General features: G+C 46.0%; 4 protein-coding genes across 4 annotated transcripts; all 4 read left to right on the forward strand.

Moving 5' to 3' along the window:
- Nucleotides 1-964: 964 nt before the first annotated feature.
- On the forward strand, nt 965-1,615 carry F4813DRAFT_391810 (uncharacterized protein; the record flags this gene model as incomplete). The annotated part of the gene is made up of 3 exons (XM_049247213.1): nt 965-1,045; nt 1,205-1,471; nt 1,520-1,615. 3 exons carry the CDS (start codon nt 965-967, stop codon nt 1,613-1,615), a joined length of 444 nt encoding a protein of 147 aa, XP_049097351.1.
- Nucleotides 1,616-2,465: 850 nt separating this feature from the next.
- F4813DRAFT_391811 (uncharacterized protein) lies at nt 2,466-3,302 on the forward strand (the record flags this gene model as incomplete). The annotated part of the gene is made up of 4 exons (XM_049247214.1): nt 2,466-2,489; nt 2,555-2,626; nt 2,742-3,170; nt 3,222-3,302. The coding sequence occupies 4 exons, from the start codon at nt 2,466-2,468 to the stop codon at nt 3,300-3,302; spliced, it is 606 nt and encodes a 201-aa protein (XP_049097352.1).
- Nucleotides 3,303-3,677: 375 nt separating this feature from the next.
- On the forward strand, nt 3,678-6,386 carry F4813DRAFT_367732 (mid region of cactin-domain-containing protein). Its single transcript, XM_049244209.1, has 3 exons — nt 3,678-5,423; nt 5,725-5,757; nt 5,811-6,386. The coding sequence occupies exons 1-3, from the start codon at nt 3,996-3,998 to the stop codon at nt 5,826-5,828; spliced, it is 1,479 nt and encodes a 492-aa protein (XP_049097353.1). The 5' UTR covers nt 3,678-3,995; the 3' UTR covers nt 5,829-6,386.
- A 2,080-nt stretch (nt 6,387-8,466) lies between these two features.
- F4813DRAFT_398497 (uncharacterized protein) lies at nt 8,467-10,306 on the forward strand (the record flags this gene model as incomplete). The annotated part of the gene is made up of 2 exons (XM_049248054.1): nt 8,467-9,444; nt 9,587-10,306. The coding sequence occupies 2 exons, from the start codon at nt 8,467-8,469 to the stop codon at nt 10,304-10,306; spliced, it is 1,698 nt and encodes a 565-aa protein (XP_049097354.1).
- Nucleotides 10,307-19,978: the final 9,672 nt, after the last annotated feature.

A 19,978-nucleotide genomic window follows, 5' to 3' on the forward strand; every position in this document is an offset into this window, starting at 1 on the left:
TCTTGAACGGCTGGCAAAAGGACGGTTGAACAAGCCGGTAGTTTAATACTATAAACTAATCAAGGAAAACGGATCTTATGAATGAGTTAGATAATAAAGCTGAGTTGTGATTTGCTTCTTGATTCTTAATGTTTATTGCATATTTTAAAACCAATATACTTCAATGATAGTACTACTGGCTTTACACCAAGCCTCGAACGATGGTTGCTAGGTGAGAGCATTCTTAGAGGCATATAAGTCATTATCCGACTGGCCAGCTGCCCAAGGTACGGTCTATGAAATAAAATGGACGCAAGGATACATACTACACGTCTTTTATCCCACCCTACCTAGTCACGGACCTTACTGGATCAATCCTACCTGCGCTGCCAGTGCTAATGACTCAGGATCTTTGTACCTCGGTCCGTACCCCAATTAGTACTTTGATTATAAAATCCTAGGCCAATCAGAGTTCATATTAGTCCCTCACTCTTTCATATTCGAAGGATTTACCTTCAAGCATCTGCAAGTTCTTCTACATATCTCAAACATCAGAAAACCCTTCCGCATCCATATCTACACTACGTATTGTAGGTAAGTCTTCCCACATTCCTATCAACAAACCGCGCGTTAGCATTAGGTGTCAGAATTCCGATTATGCTATTCCTTCTTAACTTATCACACCTGCAATTTCTCAATTCTGTAATCAATTTCACACAAACTTTATCCCCTTATTTACGAGCAGACCTAGAAAATCCTTCACATCAACGAATCATACCATAGATCCTATCTACGGGTTTTCTTCTCATCATACACACTTCAATTTATCTCCTCCTATCTGATTTAGCTTCTAATAATTTCAGCCTTCAGTCGATATCTTCCTTCCAAGGGCTACTCTCCTGAGCAGACTGACTCAAGGTAAGCAATACCCACCTCTTTGAACTTTACCCCTTTTTCTATTTTATTAACTAGATCATACAATTAGATGTCTGTCCTGAAGCCTCGTCGCTATTACCGCCTTGGTGATAGGCACTATACCCAGGTCTCCGGCCCTCCACTTCTTACAGTAAGTCCGCATTCAACTTATTCACACTATTTATATATTTTATATTTATAAATTCATTTGTAACGTAACAACCCACCCGTATCAGCGTTAAGCACACTTTGGTATTTCATGTTGGATTTACTCGGCGGATTCGTTGCTGATTGATCTTTGAACCTATAGGAGGAGGAATACGCTGCGCATCAGTATGCAAACCGCCGTGCCATTGAGCGTCTTGACCAAAGCCTCGAGGAAGTTATGCACCACCTAAATCACCAACTGAAGGACGGCTCTTTCACTACCATTGTGGAAATTGGTATGAAACTGAAGGAGATTATTGAAGATTGCGAAGATGTCCGTCAGATTGTGGTGGACGACTCGACCTGCTTCAATCTTTACCCAGGAAAGGGTTACGAGAGCCCGGAGATCATACTGTGCCCAGCTAGAAATGTGAGTAACGATGACGATTATTACAACGGTATAACTAATTAATCTTAGGAACAACTTGTGATAGCCATGGTCGTTATGGTTCCCATAATCCTCCTGTTCATTCTTTTCACTTCGCCTTACGCCATGTTCTGGAGAATCTTTTAATGGGCATAAATAGGAATCCGTTACTGGGTGTATACCCCGAGGATAAGGCTGAGGAGAATTAGATAGAGTTCTTCAAGAATTGAGGACTTTTACCAATAAGATGCTACCACATTACTACTCATATGTTTTCTTGGTTATGTAATGTGCCCTAGCCTTACGCTCTGATAGTGGTCTGGCAACAGATATAGTGATTTGTCTTAGTAGTTCGCGAATTATTTGAATATTTACATACATACCAATATTATACGGATATATTACCTGTACAATCTTGAATAATATATTCTATTTACTTCATACAACTTTCAAGTTACAAGTGTCAGCAAGTTGAGTATAGACATGAACGTAGGGTGAACTCGAAAGAAGAGACGGATGTGGTAATAATCCCTACGGAAACTATGTCAGGGGTTTGTCCTAGCAATTATGCAAAGTTTCAAGAGGGCTACCGTTGTTGTAGCTACATGACTTTGAAGTTACCTAGGTATGTAACTCGTAAAGGCTAACAATGGTAAGTGAAAGTACGGCCACTAGGTACGTATCCACCTGTCAACTTACCCTAGATCCGGAGCAACTCACAGGTTTACAACTCACGAACTCAAGAAGCACAGGCCTCAAAGTGACACACCATCTTGCAGGTGCCACTGCCTGGGGGTATTAGAAGAGTACCTCTGATGTATGTCCAATTGAATCTTTTTTTTCCATCTTTTGTTAAAAAAATAAATACCGAAAATTTACTTAACATAATAAACCGGAAAAGAAACTTCTAAAGTTAATCAACAAGAATAACTTCCTGCCCACTATTGCAAGTCTAGGTACCACCCACTGGCTGCATCTAAAATAACATGTCAATAACATGTCTTCCAATACAAAGAAAATTGTAAGTTGGCTTGTAATATACGCTTGCTTCTAAAGGGGGTCGGGTTTAGCTAATCTTGTTACTAGGGAATGTCGGGGCATCCCTCTACCTCGCCTATCAATAACAATATAGAACTTAATAGTATCGCTTCAATCAGTGTAAGTACCTACCTAATACATACGTCTACATTTACAGCGACCAGCTTAAGATCTCATGTTCCAGTAACTTTTATATTAATATTTCTACTTGCTAATAGGAGCTGGCGATGTTTAGGCGACGCTGGCGGATATCCAAGATCAAATGCACCGCTACCATCGCAAGAGCCGTCATGTCCGGTTTTCTGATGGCGATGGAATAGAAACCATTGAAGTCCTCGTAAACTTTATCACCGCCACTCAGAAGTCTCTAGAGGCCCACTGCGAACAGCTAGAGAACATTCGCTCCTATATCCAGGACAGAAATCTCGGTATCGTCAGTGATCATATGGGAGCCGTAAACAAGCACATTGTCGCTATAAAAGGGCAGATGGAAGAGTCGGTGCGAGTTGCGTCACTACTTCAAGTGCGCCTTGAACTCCTACAGAATGACCACATCCGGCTTGTGCAGGCCAAGCAAAAAACTGCCACGAAGGCCTTGCCGAGTAAGCAGCAGGAACAGGCCCAAGACGAGCCGAGAAGAACGGTGGAATATAAGAAATATTTCGTAAGGCTCGAAACATCCGCCTTACCACGTTACCATACTTACAAAACTCAGACAGCAATTCTTCGTATTGTTGCATTCTTGGCTATGGTTTACCTAGGCTACCGCGACGTAATCTTTGATGAGGAGGAATAGAAACAGAATGTCATTTTGATGTCATGTCAGTGCAGGAGGGCTTAAGTTTATTGCCTACTACTCACGGAGTATGTTACACCTTTACGAATGTTTACATATGCTTTGCATTTTAATCAGGCGGTGAAATATCTCTGCTTCAGTACTCTAGTCGTCCCACGCGCCATATATGCGCATTGGATGATGAAGTGTCAAGGGATATTATATAGACCTTTAGGTAGATAGTCCTGGCATGCCCATTAGACATAAATGAATTCATAACGACATGATATTGTGAGCATGAATTCAAATTGAGAGTTGCTGTATACCTTGTAAATGTATGTGGGATTATGATATTAGTGAAGCTATAAAATGATGTTATTTCACAGCTAACTATCAGAGAGTTGACATTGATTCGTAAAAGTTGCACTAACATTAAGAAGCTTACATAAGGTAACCACTTACGTAAGGCGATGCAGCGGTATCTTACGTAAGCAAATTTAAAGCTCAACAGCTGATAAGCTGATAAAGACGGCCTGGTGGAGACTTGTGGATTCATCGCCAAACGGCTAAAGTGCGATGCTGATGCGGACGTGCAGTCTTACAACATTGAAGTAAAAAAAAAAAAAGGTACAACAAATACCCATCATTCATTCATATTCTATTCCACACAAACTCTTGTGCAGTCCAAAATACTAGATTGATAAAGTTGGAAAGATGGATCCCGGACGACGTGCTATGATCCATGGCCGTAAGTCACCCCCTCGCCGCGATATCACATCTCCCAGACGAGATCTCAATAATAGAATCACCAAGTCATCGCGACCGACCCAGAACAAGCAGACGAATTCTACCACCCAAAATTGGCTTAGTCAAGATGAACAGTCTCAACAATTTGTCGCAGACGAGGACAAGTTCGTTCTAAAACAGGCCAAGAAAAAGGCAGATATCCGTGTTAGAGAAGGACGAGCAAAACCCATCGATCTCCTCGCATTCAATCTACGATATATCGATACAGACCGCGACGTCTTCGACGACGATGATGCCGACGCTGATATTGATGTGCCTCCGCCTGGCACCGTTATAGAAGGACTGAAGGAGTCTGCGCTTGGCGAACTCGATGCTGACATTACGCCGTACCTAACTCTCGAAACGAATAACAGGAATCGAGAGTACTGGAAGGCACTGCAGACGCTTTGTGCTGACAGGAGACAAAAGCTTAAACCCATGGGTCGTGAGGAGCGCGTTGTCAATTCTGTCAGCGCTGACGTGGATAAAATACTTGGACCCAAGAATCTCGAGCAGCTGGAGAAGCTGGAAGGTCAGATACAGGCTAAGCTGCGTTCGGATGAGGTTATGGACACCGACTACTGGGAGCAACTACTCAAGAGCTTGCAAATTTTCAAAGCAAAAGCCAAGCTTAAGAACATCTGCGAGGAAATCAGAGAAAGCAGAATAAAATTATTGGGGGATCAGGATCCTGAAAAAGTAAAAGAGCTTGCCGAATCCCAATCATCCGGGAGTACCGCTCATGCTGGATCAAAGGAGATAGCGACGACTTCTACTTCGAAGTCAAAACCTAACACGGCTTTTGTCTCGGCGGCCAGTAACCCGACCAGCGCACCACCTCCTGGTACTGCTAGATTCACGACGAGCGAAAACGAAGACTTCTCTCAAGCTACCAAGGCTCTGTACGAGCGAGAAGTTGCTCGAGGGATTAGCGAAAATGAGGAGATATTCACAGCCGAAGAGACAGTTCCGAGTGGTACGAAACCACAATGGGCAGATAAATACCGGCCTCGTAAACCGCGTTATTTCAATCGAGTGCAGATGGGATACGAGTGGAACAAGTACAACCAGACACATTATGACCACGATAACCCGCCTCCAAAAGTGGTGCAAGGTTATAAATTCAACATATTCTATCCCGATCTCATCGACAAGACGAAAGCACCCACGTTCAAGATCATTCGTGAGCACGGAAGGAGGAGAGGCGAATCTTTTGCGCCGGCAGGGGAAGAAGATACCTGCTTGATTCGTTTCATCGCTGGGCCACCATATGAAGATATTGCCTTTCGCATTGTCGACCGGGAATGGGACTATAGCGCAAAAAGGGACCGCGGCTTCAAGAGCAGCTTCGATAAGGTACGTTATGTCACACTTCCTTTTAATTTGCCTACGTAGTAGGTAGGCTTGTAGTGCTATGCCTCTATCACGTGTCTAGAAATCATCGAACTGTGATAGCCGGACATTTTAGGGGTGGCAAACGCTTGTTTTGCTTCAGGATTCTATTTGACAGCCTGTAATTTGCCCATGTCAAGCCACGCCGAGCATTCTCGCATGGCATGCGAGTTTGAATTATTTCTCCTCGGCTCATGCACATTTCCACCCCTGCTGTTCTCGAACTTCCCCCCAGGATAAGCCGTATCTAATATATTGTGTCTAGGGAATTCTTCAACTTCATTTCCAATTTAAGAAGGTACGTACCTTTATCCTAAACCAGATCGTGATAAATACTGATACGTCACATAGATCTACTATCGGAAGTGAAAAATCCAGCCACCATTCGTCAACAGATTCTCAATGGCAAACGCAAGCGATTCTGCTACTTTAAGCCGCTATACAGTATGGGTTTGTACCAATCACCTAACCTAATATCATGGGACGATATTTGGGTATTATATGGGAATGGCACCAGAAAGTAATCTGCAGATATTCATTACGTCGTGGAAATGCATCGGAGAAGTGCAAATCACCTTAGCCTCTGTAGCACAACGCACGGAGAGCTACCTTAACTCCCTAACCTGGTTGCGTTATAAGGGACTGCGGCTGGATGAAGGAATTCTATTTAGGGGGGTTATTAGAGACATATTACGGGTAAAGAGACGGAGCTTTGGCCTGCTGTGAAGTTAATAGTTATCCCCGTGAGGGTTCCACTGTCTGCTAAATTTAGAGTGAACGCGTGGTGAATTATAAGTGAAAGTGAGGAATTAATTTAATTTAAAGGCTTCCTTGCCGACTTAGCCATGGTCTCTACAGCCCGAGACACTCTTGTATGTTCTTGTGAGCGAACGATCTAGGAACCCTTGCAAATTTAAAGCTTCGATCGAAATTCTAGAAGGGGTCGTTGCGATGACTTGCATGCGGCAGAGATGGCTAGGGGGGGCTCTTCAAGACAGTTTCAGAATCTTTTTAGTAAGGCTGCAAAAGGAGATCCCGCCGGAGACAGCGAGATTCAAATAATGATTGGTTCTATTTGGCGAATCTACTAATATTTACTCACGATGCAAGTATCCGGACGCGGGAAGAGAGCCCTAATTCCGCTGCTATTCTGCGCACAGTGTCTTCATGACGGCTTGCGTTGCCACCTACACAATACCATTATTTTAGAAGTCGATTAATTAGAAGGTTAGGTATTTTTCTTTTCTCTTTTCCTACTTTCCAAGTTAATATTACATTGCCGACCCCGTCTCTGTTCCGTTAAGTTAGTTGTTGCGAATAGTAAATGCTTCAAGATGATATTTGTTATAGATGTGTCATAGCTTGTTCAACTAGTTGTTTAACTGGCCAATACCCCTGATGCGCAACAAATCCCCGATAGCCACGCCCTGGACGACCTCTACATTAGACACACGAAACACAACTCCGTTTGCACAAGGATAAACACGCTGTATGCATGCAAATGTATGTAATGTATGTAGGTAGTTATATGTATAGGAAGCACACATGCATACATGTACGCACACATATGTGCTGACGCATACTAGATACGCATATATAATATACGAATACACGATTGTACGATATATGGAAATATTCGGGATACATACAGACAGCACTTACATACCACAAAGCTCCTTTAAGTCTCCGACCAAGCTGAGCTGTAACTGATGTAGGCGAGAAGAAGGGGGGGGGGGGAATAATAATAATAATAATCATAATAATAAACATCAATCAGGAAATTCTAGAAATCCGGAGAAGAGTTTACCGGCGAAGAGGGCATCATCCAGTGCGTTGGCAGGTTACAAATCAGTTCAGAACATCTTCAATAGCCTTGTCATCGTCGTCTGGCTACTGGCTACAATAGACACAATAATACAGTGTTGTGGGAGCGCAAAGTTGCCTTGACCGGCGTCCCATTTCGGTCTATTTCATCTTTCGCCCAACTACCCAAGTGGCTCTAGCTTCGAAGGCTTTTATTCAGAAATTTATTTAAGGCTCCTAGGCTCATAAGCTCATTTGACAGGAAGGCAGAGCAGTTTACACCGTTAGGGACCCACCCACGTCACTGATCCTTTTTGCATTGGCCAGCTCAACTTTGGACTAGGGTCGTCTTGTGAGCTCTCCTTCCTTGTCAACAACCTACATTGAAGCTAGTAGCAGGTACGTACCCCTTTTTACTAGATTAGAGGGGACGACTAGGGCTTTCCAAATCATCTCTACTTCGCCTATACATCTCGTCTACGGTCTACGGATGCAAGTACCAACTACCTAGGTTGCATACATGTAGGTACCAGAGTACATGTCCTAGGTAACCAGCCAGCCAGGTGCCACCGCCTGGGATCTACTGGATTATCTGTAGCTACCAGGATTCGTATGGGTCCGCCATTAAGTACATAATTCTTAATCTCATGTTGATGAGAGCAGGTACGATTTCCCACCCCAGACCACCCTCCTTCCTAGTGCCGTACCCATCTACGTACCTCTACGTACTGTACCTGCCTCTATTTCCCTACATCTAGTACGTACATACCTAGGTTGGTATGTACCTAGATTGACTTCCAAGTGCCCATTCATCTTGCACAGCATTAAGTTCCATACTCCATACAACATCCATACATCATTCCTTCAACTTGTCTGCATAGCAAGAAAATTCAACAACAACCTTACACTTTACTTATACGCATGCTTACATATCTCCCAAGGTACGCACTTAGACACATATCTACTTACGTGCCTCTTCCATCTCCTTACATACATCGAGTTTCCTCCTCTTACCTCCTACTCATTATTCTTCTCAAATCATCTATACTCAAGTTTGTAATCCATTTGGAAAGCATATTTACGTTCAACCCGTATTCGCCTCTCCTAAAACGTCTACTTGGGTTTGTTTCTCGCTTCGTTGCTGATCGCGGCGCCGTGAGCAAAGTCTGACTTTCTTAGTCGACAGCGTCTTGGACTCGCCGGAATGCAACAAAGATTCCCAGACGGCTTGCCCGTCAACTGCTTACCGTCCTGCAATCCAGAAACTAATCAAAGACGAAACTGCGCAACACAATCAACCGGTAACTCGGCGGATCTTCCCAGTGCAGACTCCTACTATATTCCCTCTCCGGCTCCACAGGTTGCGGAAGTAGGCCACCACGCCCAACCGCAGCCCCCATCTTCAGCTTTATTCCCCATGACAATCAATACGTCAATTCCGGCGTACCACCACTCTCAGGTTCACTCAGCTAGTTCCTCGCCACAGGGTGTATGGCCAACACCACCTTCTACTACTTGTGAAGAAGAGTTCGATAATTATTCCTATCAAGGTTCACCTACGAGTGGTGCTCGCGGTACTCAGCCCCTTGCGTCTTGTTCGGGACACTCTTCAGTTGCTAGTCCAAGGAGCTGGTCGCCCCAAGAATCCCAGCACATTAACATCCACCAGACATTTTTCAAGGGATCAGATCATATGTCCGCTTATAACTTCAGGGCCTGCCACCAGTTGCAGCATGAGCAACAGCTCCACCCCCAGATGGCTACATCTGCGTATGAGAATCAAAGCTTTGCTTCAGTCGACCTAGCTACAAGTACTATGACACAACCCGAGATGTCATCCATTGCCAGCAGCCACCCAGATCCTAACCCGGCTGTTGAAGTCCAAAGCGAATCATCTCAGGCAGAACAAGGGCTAGACACATCATACAGCTCCTATAGTCAAGATGAAACTTCACAACATGTCGGCCAGGGACTCGAAGAGAACGAGCAAGAGTCAGAGAAGGCTGATGGTCCTTATGCGCAACTAATCCATCAGGCTTTCATGAGCCGACGCACACGCGCCATGACGCTACAGGAGATCTACCAGTGGTTCCGTGAGAACACGGACAAGGAAAAGACGGACAAGGGGAATAAACGCAATGGGTGGCAAAATAGTATCCGGCATAATCTCAGCATGAATCATGTAAGTTCCGCCTCGATTTCCACGCAGGATAATATGACGGCACGTACCTATTTAAGTATACTCTTGCTTTTGTTGACAAACTCTATGAGATTTTTAATTACTGGCTGGATTTGTGACTAACTAATCCTTTTCAACAAAAAAGGCTTTTGTCAGACGCGAACGAAAAGCGAGTTCCGATGATCCTCTAAATGGGTCGGGAGAGGCAAAAAAGATATCACAATGGGTTCTAGAGGAATGGGCCGTGAATGGCGTACAAAGTACAACGCGCTACCGCAGCAAGGGTACTTCTAATCGTCGCGCCAAATCCAGAAACGCCTCGCGGACGAACGCCCATGCTTCAGCGCGTGCCATGTCTGGCCGCAAGGGCGGGAAGAAGGCGGCAGCAAGCAAAAGGGCGATTCTAGGCCGACAAAACCCAGGCCCTATATTCACACCAAGCAGCAGCAACCTTCAGGGACCAATGCAAAATGTCGTCTACGAGGGGATGCAGTATTCTCTTCCTGCCCATACAAGAGACGAGCCGACAACGCCCCCCGATCCCAGTCACGAGAGCATGATACTAGCGTCGAATACAATGCAATCGATGGTATTGCCGACGAATAATGCAAATCATGAATTCTCCTTCGGGTCTAACGCTCCTCAGTACAGCCAGGCCAGCCACAATAACATGTACGCTCTTGAGAATGTGACAGGGCTATACCAAGGCCACCAAGCACCTATTAACGTACACGGGGGCCAAGGACTGTCAACGATGCATCCTGATTTCAACCCCATATTTGAAGACCCTGACGACCACCGCAACAATAGGCTTTCATACTCTTATTGGGGCCAGCCAGTACCAGGTGGTCAATTCCAGCCATAGGAACGCTGATTTCCAACTAAAGACCGGTCCTAGTTGTGGAATTAGTGTTTGTATCATTTCTATTGGGGCCGCCGACAGCTGATATCAGGGGGAAAGTAAAGGAGGGAAAATGAAGTTAAACTAGGATAAGGATTGGAAATATGGTCCAACCTTTATTTTGGCGCGGAAGAGCAATATTCTTGGGCACAACGCCATAGCCTTGTTACCTTATTCGAGGTCACCCTATGTCATTTACCACATGCGGAAAGAAGGAAGTAGTTACTTCTACAACTTCTTCTGGCGTATGACACATCACTACGAATACTACCGGCAAGCTTAAATCGATATGCCATTGTCGCAGAAGCGAATGCGAACTATAATCCGAAATGTCCCTAGTTGCGCCTCCAGGGATCTCCGAGTTCTATGCCTAGCAATCATTTTGCGACTACATGATACGGACCGATCCTAAGCACCCAAAAGGCAACAGGTACGGTTTGGGTACCAAAGAAAATGAAAAATATTACTCGGAACTAGGTATGAATGTGGAGAGTTTATAGTATGGGATAATACCATGGCGAATGGCATTGCGCATGAGTTACCCACCAGCCAGAAGGAGTTTTTCAAGGGTCGCCAGTTACCCTTTTTCTCTCTGATTTTCTTTTCTCTAGACGCCTCTTGCCACAGGATCGTTGGCATATGGTTTATATCATCCGCGATGCTTTTTGTTTTCAATATTTCCGTTGCATACCTCGTTGCATTTCATTTTTCATTTTGTACACCAGAAGGACGCGCTTTTAACTTGACGATTCATGTTTCCGCACGAGGGCATGAGACATTAGGATGGGAGGAAGCAGTGTCAGTTAAAAATAAGTTTTTACGAAATAGCTAGAGAGTGCGCGGTGTTAGGGGGCCGGGTGACTGGAACGCGAATACCACACGTCAATTATTTTTCACGCCTCGAGATTCTTTACGACCAGTTGTGATCAGGTCTCAATGTTTCATCACACCAGGGGCATAGGGGACAGTCTGGGGGGGAGTGTTTTTCAGAAGGCAGATGAGGAATTCCTGCTGCATTGCGTTGCGTTGTGTATGGTGCGTTAAGCGCTGAGCCACACACACCGATCTGGCCTAGGCTAGTCAGTCATATGGTATGGAGAAGGGGGGGATGATGAGATTGATGAGCCGGGAGGTACGAAGTGCTCAAGTTGCGTGTGCCTATTCTGTATCGTTGTGCTACCCAGATTTAGTACTCGATAGTACTCCAACAAATCCAAGCCACTCAAGTTTCTATTTTGATGCGCCTTTCTTTCATTTCTGCATATTCTACTGTCGTCTCCCATCATTGGTCAGTTCGAGGGCAGTCTATCTAAACTAGGATAAGCGGCTCCTCCCTTACCCAGACTGCCGGGACGAGATCGACAAGCGTTGGTGAGGGGGTGCTCGGGTCTTAGACCAGACCGGATCGTCCTTCATGCCCTGGCCTGTTCCACTCTTAGTTTTTACCTGGTTAAGTCATGTCATATCATGTCAGGTTAGGGTTGACCCGCATTTGATTGAGATAGTACCGCTAATCCGACTACTTATGGAACCCTACCCTGGATCCTACCCTGGGTTAACGTAACGGGTCGGGGGTGCAGATCGGATAGCGGTAGGTAAGGTACGTAGCTTAATTTTGGGGGGGAGGGGGGGGCTTTTCGTAAATGATGCGGTAGGGGTATCCTCGCTGGGGCTGTCGGCACTATGGGGCGGCGTTTAGGGTAGTATGTGTATGCGTGTACTTGTAAGAGGTAGTTGGAAGATAATTGTATTGTTGAGTTTTATGTGGTTGATTTTATGGGGGCGGTGGAGGAGTTGTATGGTGTGTATACGATCGTGGACGGTTGATAATAACGACGTATGAAAGGACGTAAAGTCAGTAACCTAGAGTCTACACGATAATTCTCTCTATTGCTGCTTGGTGTAGTTAGTGATAACAATAGTGTAAGTCTGCTAACCTAGTAATTTAATAAGTAGTTATATTTTAAATTTCACAAGGACATAATGCCCTTCACGGCTATTCTTGCTTAGGTATAACACGTACTAAACTAACAAGCAATTCCGATGATTTATTTTGATTATTACGAGCCCGTAGATTGAGTAATTACCGCGTTCCAAGCAGTCAGCCAGCAAGTCAGCCAGCTACGGCGCTAATCGCGTGTAATAGAGCGAAACAAATATCATCACAAAACCTACAAGTATCTATCCCGCGAAGTGCCCCCGGGAGTTAAATTGCCAAATGGCTGAAATCGGCTAGCGATGACTAGGCCTACAAAGAAATAGGTATTTAGAAGTCGGATGCAAAATTAGGAACTGGGTACCTAGCCCCCCCCCCCCCCTTTCTCCTCGGCATCCCCAGAACGGATATCCTAAGACAAGCTCTTGTCACAGGGCTGCTAGTGCTGGCTTTGGTTTAGGGAGCAGACGAGGGTTGTTAGCATGGAGGACTAGGACTGAGTAACTGACTGACTGGCTGGCTTATTGAGTTAGACCTGCATGTTTGCGGTGTTAGTCTGGCGGCTAGTCGAGGGTCGTCGCGTGCCTGGCTATGGGCAGGTTAGGCGCTTGGATTGGAGGAATCGAATTAGACTAAGATACGGCACTTGATGGTGATAGTTTCTTCGAACTTAGTTTCTTACTTTCGTTCGTTTAGTTAGGTCTAAGCATAACGTGTAGGTAGGTACTGTATTAGGTGCCTAAGGTATGTACAACAGCCAGTCGCTCACTTGTACATACATACATACATACATACATACATACATCAAGTTAAGTGCTGTATCTTTCCGTCACGGGCCCTTCTCCATTGTAGTAGGCACGTAGGTTAGGTACCTACATACGGTCTACTCTGGATGGCGGATCCGCCGTCTAGTGGTGGCCGTCTAGTGGTGGGCGTACAGGGAAATCCCCTACGCCCTAATACTCCACGAGGTGCTCCTCGCGGCCCTCATTTGCAGCGGCGCACAGAACTCCACCTGGGCACGCATCACGCAGCACGCTCCGGGCCAATGGCAGGGAGTTTCGTCGTTGAGAGAGACGGCGAGTTGGGATACCTATATCGTACTGTACATACCTACATATGGGCGGTTCGGTTACACGCTAGGGTGGCCGGGAAATATTTTGTACGTAGAAATATCCGCCGTCTGTATCTGTCTCACGACTAGGGACGTCTTGCCGCCGTTTTGGCTGGATTCTTTTTCGTGCGCTAGGTTAGGTAGTAGCCAGGGTAGACACGGTGCTTGGTTTTAAGGGGCACAGTAAATATTTACATAGTAGGTATGTAATCCGTAAACGCCTTGTCTAATGTATGGTGCTAGGTACTATAACCTGCTCCTAACTACATACATATACACTAGACCTAGACAGATGTTAGGCTGCCCGCCCCTAATACATTCACAGGGTACATACGCAGGGCTATCCCAAGTCTTTGGTCCCCCCATCTGAAGCCCACCACTCTCGAAAGAAATGATTTGAAAAGAGGGGCTAGAAGGCTAGAATCTGGTTCGGATGATGGAGACTTCAAGTCAGATGGATAGAAAGAGAGAGAGAGAGAGAGAGAGAGAGAGAGAGAGGAAGAGAAAATGCCTCAAATCCGTCTTGCTGCCGCTCCCGACCCCGTCTTTGTTCGTCTACACGGTGGGTTTCGGTGGAGGCGTGCTGGGAAGAGGTGCGTAGCACGACGAGCCATGGGGAAGTCAGAACAAGAGCCCCATTTCTCCTCAGTATGCTTTGTACGTACTCCGTTGCTGGCACTGCTATATAATACAAGTAGTATGTATGCATGTATGTATGTATATTGCAGCTAGTTACGCACAAAGTCAACCTCGATGAGTGAATACCTACCTACGTATATACCGCAACGAAGTTAAGTCCAAGTGGGACATTTAATTTCTGCCGTACATACAGTGTGTAAGAACAGGCTGGTGCGTCTATTAGATGTAGTCAACTTTCTGCCTCGTCGCATGCCTATCCCATCATCTCTTGACGTTCTCCCCTTCATAGCTTAGCCAGCTAGCTGGCTAGCTATACCGAGTTCCTGAGCGGGTTACCCACTTGGTTCGACCGGGCCGTGTGACATAGTATGTGTTTAAGGCTGTCTGTCTGTCTCTCTGTCTCTCTCTGTCTCTCTGCCTGTGTCTGTATCTCTGTATACCATGTATCACTACGCCGAGAGAAGAAGAAACTACATAATTAGTGAGGTAGTTAGTCACTTGTAGCTACTAACTATGCTTCCTTCCCACCTAACGCAAAACATAAACGGCTGCTGCGGTGAACCCGTGCCACGGCGTCTTCTAGGGTCATCCATCTACCCTCGTGTCTCTCTTCCCCATTAGCAGTACATACCTAAGGTATCACCCACGGCCTTTCTTGCAACCCTCCCCTTTTCCCCAGAGTGGGACTGGAATCTCTCCACCTACCTACCTCCATTACCTGCCTGTCTATACATATTCATGTAGAGCCGGCGCGTTGTGAGCGGCTTAGAGCGGATCAAGTCGTCGTGGGACATTGTTACGGGTGATACCACCTTGCTCCTACTGTTTCAACAGCGCCGCTTATTGCGCAGAGAAATAAATCTGGGTGTTCACTGCCCGGTCTATTTTTACATAGGTTCGTGGCCAGTGGACGGCCTGGCTGCGTGGCATTTGTACCTTTGCGCGCGGGTGATGGGGAAGCTTATTCGATGTCCACGCGCACGCTAACAAGATGACAGGTGCACGGACTGAGATAGCTAGTGGTAGGTAGGTAGGTAGGTATCGTGAGATTTTCTTTTCAGCCGGGGAAGAGTCACGCGTCGAAACCGGGAACACTAAAGAGTGAGTGACCTTCATATCTGACGGGAGCTAAGAAATTCACAGGGAGGTTATGTCGTGGTAGGTAGATTGATGACATATTTAGTATTGTTGGGTTGTACAACTCCTATCGTTGCTTTGCATTCGTGTCGAGCATAGGTAGGTATAGACATGGCCGTGATGACCATCTATGAACGAGCCACTGTCCGTAGTAGAAACTGAGGCCCCGTACGTCGATGAAAAGGACGCAGGATTGTATCTTCCAAGATCCCTATCTACTTCTTATCCTGCTGCTGGTAATGCTGAATCCCTAATACGCACCCAGTATCTCCAATATATCTATCAGATTTCATCCCACAACATCATCAGCCCCAGCGCCCGCGCATAAACCAACACCCACCCAATCCATGGCCCTACCTCTACTAGAATCGGCAATATCGCCTTGGGAAGCGCGCTCTTGTAGCCTCTTGCATTATCTCGATCGAGACGGGGAACCAAAAGCCAGTCTTACCGATTGACGAATCCGTACATCCGTGACATTGGAGGATGGCACGGCACTTTCGAGAACCGGGTCGCTGGAACTAACCACTTGCCTGTTTCTGGTTTTCCATATTGCGGGTTGCGTACCGACTGCCCTTTTGCTTCGTTTTGTTTCATATTAACGCGCGTAGCGTGGGCTTTTCTTATTCTATTTCGGATTTCGAAGGGATCTTCCTGAGGCCGTTGGATTTTCTAGAAACTATCTTCCGCCGTTCGCGACGAAACGCAACGCAATGCTAGGTACATACCTACCTCTTACTACAGGCCTGTACTTCGGAGTGCCGCCATGGTGGTACATTAGGGCCAGAAATATGCATCTCGATCTAATGTTTTATCCACATGTACACGCGCGCTGAAATAGCGTGAGGGTATTCCGGTGCATGAAAAACATTATTGGACATGAGTACCTAAACTACCCAGATTCTAACCAGCCCAAGGAGGAAGAGTATGCGATCTAAGGCCGTATGCAACGTTTCCGGTTCCGTCCCGACGAGCCTGGAGTGTTTAGTGTATCACCCGAATCCCTACGTGTATTCGCCGTCACTGGCACATAGCTACCTATGTGTGCATGCCACGGAGAAAAGATGCATATGCATAGGTACATACATATGTTCACTACATTATTAGACCTCTGGTGGAACTGCTGTAGAACCATCCTCTTTGACATGTAAACTCCGCGATCACTCACGTAACATCAGCCCTCGATGACATCTGTCGTGGCCCGTCTGGCGTAAGACAAATGCTAACTATTCTATCCCCCCCCAGTCTTGGTTCGCCGCCCTCATTTTTGTGGCGTCTTCTCAGGCAACTTGTCGCAGGAATTTCCGTCAGCTATCTCGTAGGCGTCTTGGCTTACTACTCAATGCTCGCTTCGGAAACCAGTTTCCTGCGCATAAGTGACCCCAGTAAGCATCGCGTCCGCCTTGCCGAGGTAAGAGATCGTGCCGTATTAGTAGTCGGTTAGAATACGGGGTACCTGATGGGTTAAATTCTACGGCCATTAGCTCTTGGCCACCGATGCCCTATTCGTTACGAAACGTAACACGAAGCTTGAGTCGACGGCATATAAACCAGATATGTAAGGACTATCGAAATCAACGATATATCTCCAATCCGGAGCCCAGGGACCTAAATAGCCAGTGTTAGATGCGGTAGTTCACAAGATAATAAGCGCCTTTACTTGCCGGGGTGAGATACATAGGGACTAGTCAAGATCTACGGGGGACAGTGCAATAAAGTACGTCCTATCACGCCATTCCACTTCTAGCTGAGCACGGTTTTGGACTTGAAGCTCTAACCTTCCTCTCTATCGTAATTCACAAGCGGGCTGTCTCTAATACCTGCTCCTACTGATGATATACAAAGGAACAATATAAACTTAGCATAATTAATCACTAACTACCTAACTGGCCTGTATTGTCTAAACTAACTAATTATCATATCAAATTCGATAGTTCTACTTGTGTAATATCATGTTCTAATTAATCATCTTTAGAACCTCGCTACCAACAAATCCTACTCTTATCATATCTAATGACTTGTAGCGCTAAAATACCTATACGTATAACTAGGGGGTTGCCGAACACCTGGTCATAGCTAACTTAGCCTAGAGAACTAGGACGAGTAGCTGTCTGCCTTGTGGGCAATACAGTTAACCTCCAGGGAGTTATGCGGCTCTCAGTGTTCCCAGCACTCCTCGTGAATTGTCTTGCGACTCGCTAGAGAAATAGCCACCAGGCATTTGTAGTTTCCCGCTGTCTACATTACTTAATAGGCAGACTTCCAACTAAGTCTAATCAAACACGGGGGGGCTGTCGCGCTAACGTGTTACCACTTACTTGATACGCTCCTGATTTGACTTGCTATAATAGAAACCGAAACCGAAAACGACAAATCTGCAATGATATTAGGTGATTTAAACGATCTTCGCGGGTAATGTACCGACGGGTCAACGAGTTGTAGCTATGCTAGTACGAACGGGACTAAAAGGCTTGCGGAATGAATAGTACCTACCTACCTACCTACCTACCTACCTTTTGGCGGTTGAAAAGCCTCTTTGATTATACCATAGCCGGCTAGGTGATCAATTCTCACTCCTTAGTCCCTTATGATAGCAGCTATTCTTTATCCGCAGAGCCTCCATATTTTCGCCATGCAATGGAACTCGCACCGCCGCCTCCTTTCTTTACCTCATGTTCCTCTTTCATACCCCTAGAAAAGACGAAAAGAGGCTATTGGCAGAAATCGTTCTCCTTTTGCAATGTACCCTTCTGCAGTGTAACGAGGAAAAGAAGAAGTGTAAATATTTACGTTATGTATCATTAGTCTCGGCTGTATGTGCTCAAAATCTCCCAGACAGCCGTTCTTATTTGTCCCATCAGTTCCTGGCCCCTTCCATCTCAGCCTAGTAATTGGGTCCTTATGGAGGTGATACCGTCTTAGGAGCCGCATGGGGTGGCTTAGTGTGCGCGGAAGAGGGCCTGCGAGGGCTAATTGCTGGCTACTAACTTCTAACTAACCAAGTACCTTAGGTCTTAGGTACCGTTACCTTGCTTCTCCCAGTGAGCTCCTGTATATACATCCTCCCTGTATGTAATTACGACTTAGGTAAGGGGAGGCATGGGGGCTTGTATATGGCATGGCACTAAAAGCACCGATCTAGCAGCTCTGGAAATATTAGGATAGGCTCTCACACCTCGCTATTGGAAATTCCAGGGCCTTTATTAACGTCTAGCCTGATTGTTTAAGCCCCTAAACATTCCCTGTTGGTCGTATGGCGATGAGTATTTACTTCCAACAGTGCTTTCTTCGTGAGGGCCACGTGGCTGGCTAGGTTCGTGACACTTTCCTTATAATTATATGCAGCAATGCTGTATGTAGGTACAATACCTGACATACCTGAACATTGGGGGCTTCCATGAATAGGTGCATCATCACCATCGCCGTTACTCACAGCATACGCACGTATCAACCCCCGACAGGGATCCAAGTATCTAACTTTTGGGAGTGTGCAACACTCTTTCAACAGTCCGGGATGCCTAGGCCAGGATAGCAGTTTTTACGTCGGGGCATCCCTGTGTATCATCGGCAGAGATACCGACCCACCAAGAAACAATGACAGTAGGCCCTAGTCCTGTTGATGTTCTAGACAGGGAACTTATCACTGAAAATCTGTTCTAGTCTACCGACAGAGACGGCATAGCCCAGTACCCAGATTATTAGTGCAGCGCGTTCGGCTCTCAAAACGCCCAATTTAGCCCTAGGAAAACGGGTAGATGTTGCGGGTTCCCTATTATAGGGCTAAGAGGTAGGTAGCCTAACAGCCAAGTCCCTACACCGTGCGCGATTTTGATAGGGCGTAGCACGATTGTCCTTATAACATACCTAGCACTGCCTGATCCCAACGCACGACAAAGAGGCCGAGGACAGCACCAGGATCGGTAGCTTGTCGCACACACGTACCTACCTAACGTATTTACACCTCACAGCCTACAGTGGCATAGTCGTCTAATTGGTTCGCTGGTTACCGAACAGTCCCGAGACAGCAATACCCCTAGCACTAAGCCTCCACCGTAGATCTGTACCGTGAAGTGAAGCCGTAGCAAAAAAAAAGTAGCAAAGGAGAGGTTGTCCACGTTTCGGGGCGGAAAGAAGAACGGGAGCGGTCAGGGGCAGTGCTGTGTACAACGACTCCTTTCCTCCTCTCAGATAACGCCTGCCTATCTGTCTCCCATCTCAATGCACCACAGAGATACGTGTGGATACTGTTGTTCGAGAGGACCAGTCTTGTGGAACATCAACTGGGGCAGTGATAATCCAGAGTGCCTCAATGTCCCTCATCTTGCACGGTACGTAGTAACAACGTTGTCGATTTTACCCGTACTATGTTGTCAAAGCACCAGTAAACTAACGGCATGGCTCAGGAAGAATCTGCATTAAGCTGCTAGTAGAATGACTGGACAGAGCGAATTACTCACAGTCTGCGAAAAGCTAGACAAGTTGCACAGCTTCTAGTCGCTCCACAGACAGGCAGTTATTCGTTTCCCAAGCTAGCCTCTACTGTTTTGTGACATAGGTTTGGCTTTCATATCACCTCCTTTCAAGATCGTGAAGTGGATACCCATTTCTAGTTAGCATCATAGCCTTCTATGTATGCTGAAGAACGGGAGAGAAGACAGAGACTTGCTTTGCACCGTAAGAATCGCGGGGTGTAGTAGCTAGTCGTCCCAATCATGCCCTAACAATTGACCATCAAGGCCACCTCGACGCAAGCGGAGCTATTTAGGAAATAAAGAGCTATTTCTGACATATTGCTATCATAGAGGTTATA

Source organism: Daldinia decipiens (genome assembly GCF_022478715.1).
Source record: "Daldinia decipiens strain CBS 113046 unplaced genomic scaffold F4813scaffold_30, whole genome shotgun sequence".
NCBI lineage: Eukaryota > Fungi > Ascomycota > Sordariomycetes > Xylariales > Hypoxylaceae > Daldinia > Daldinia decipiens.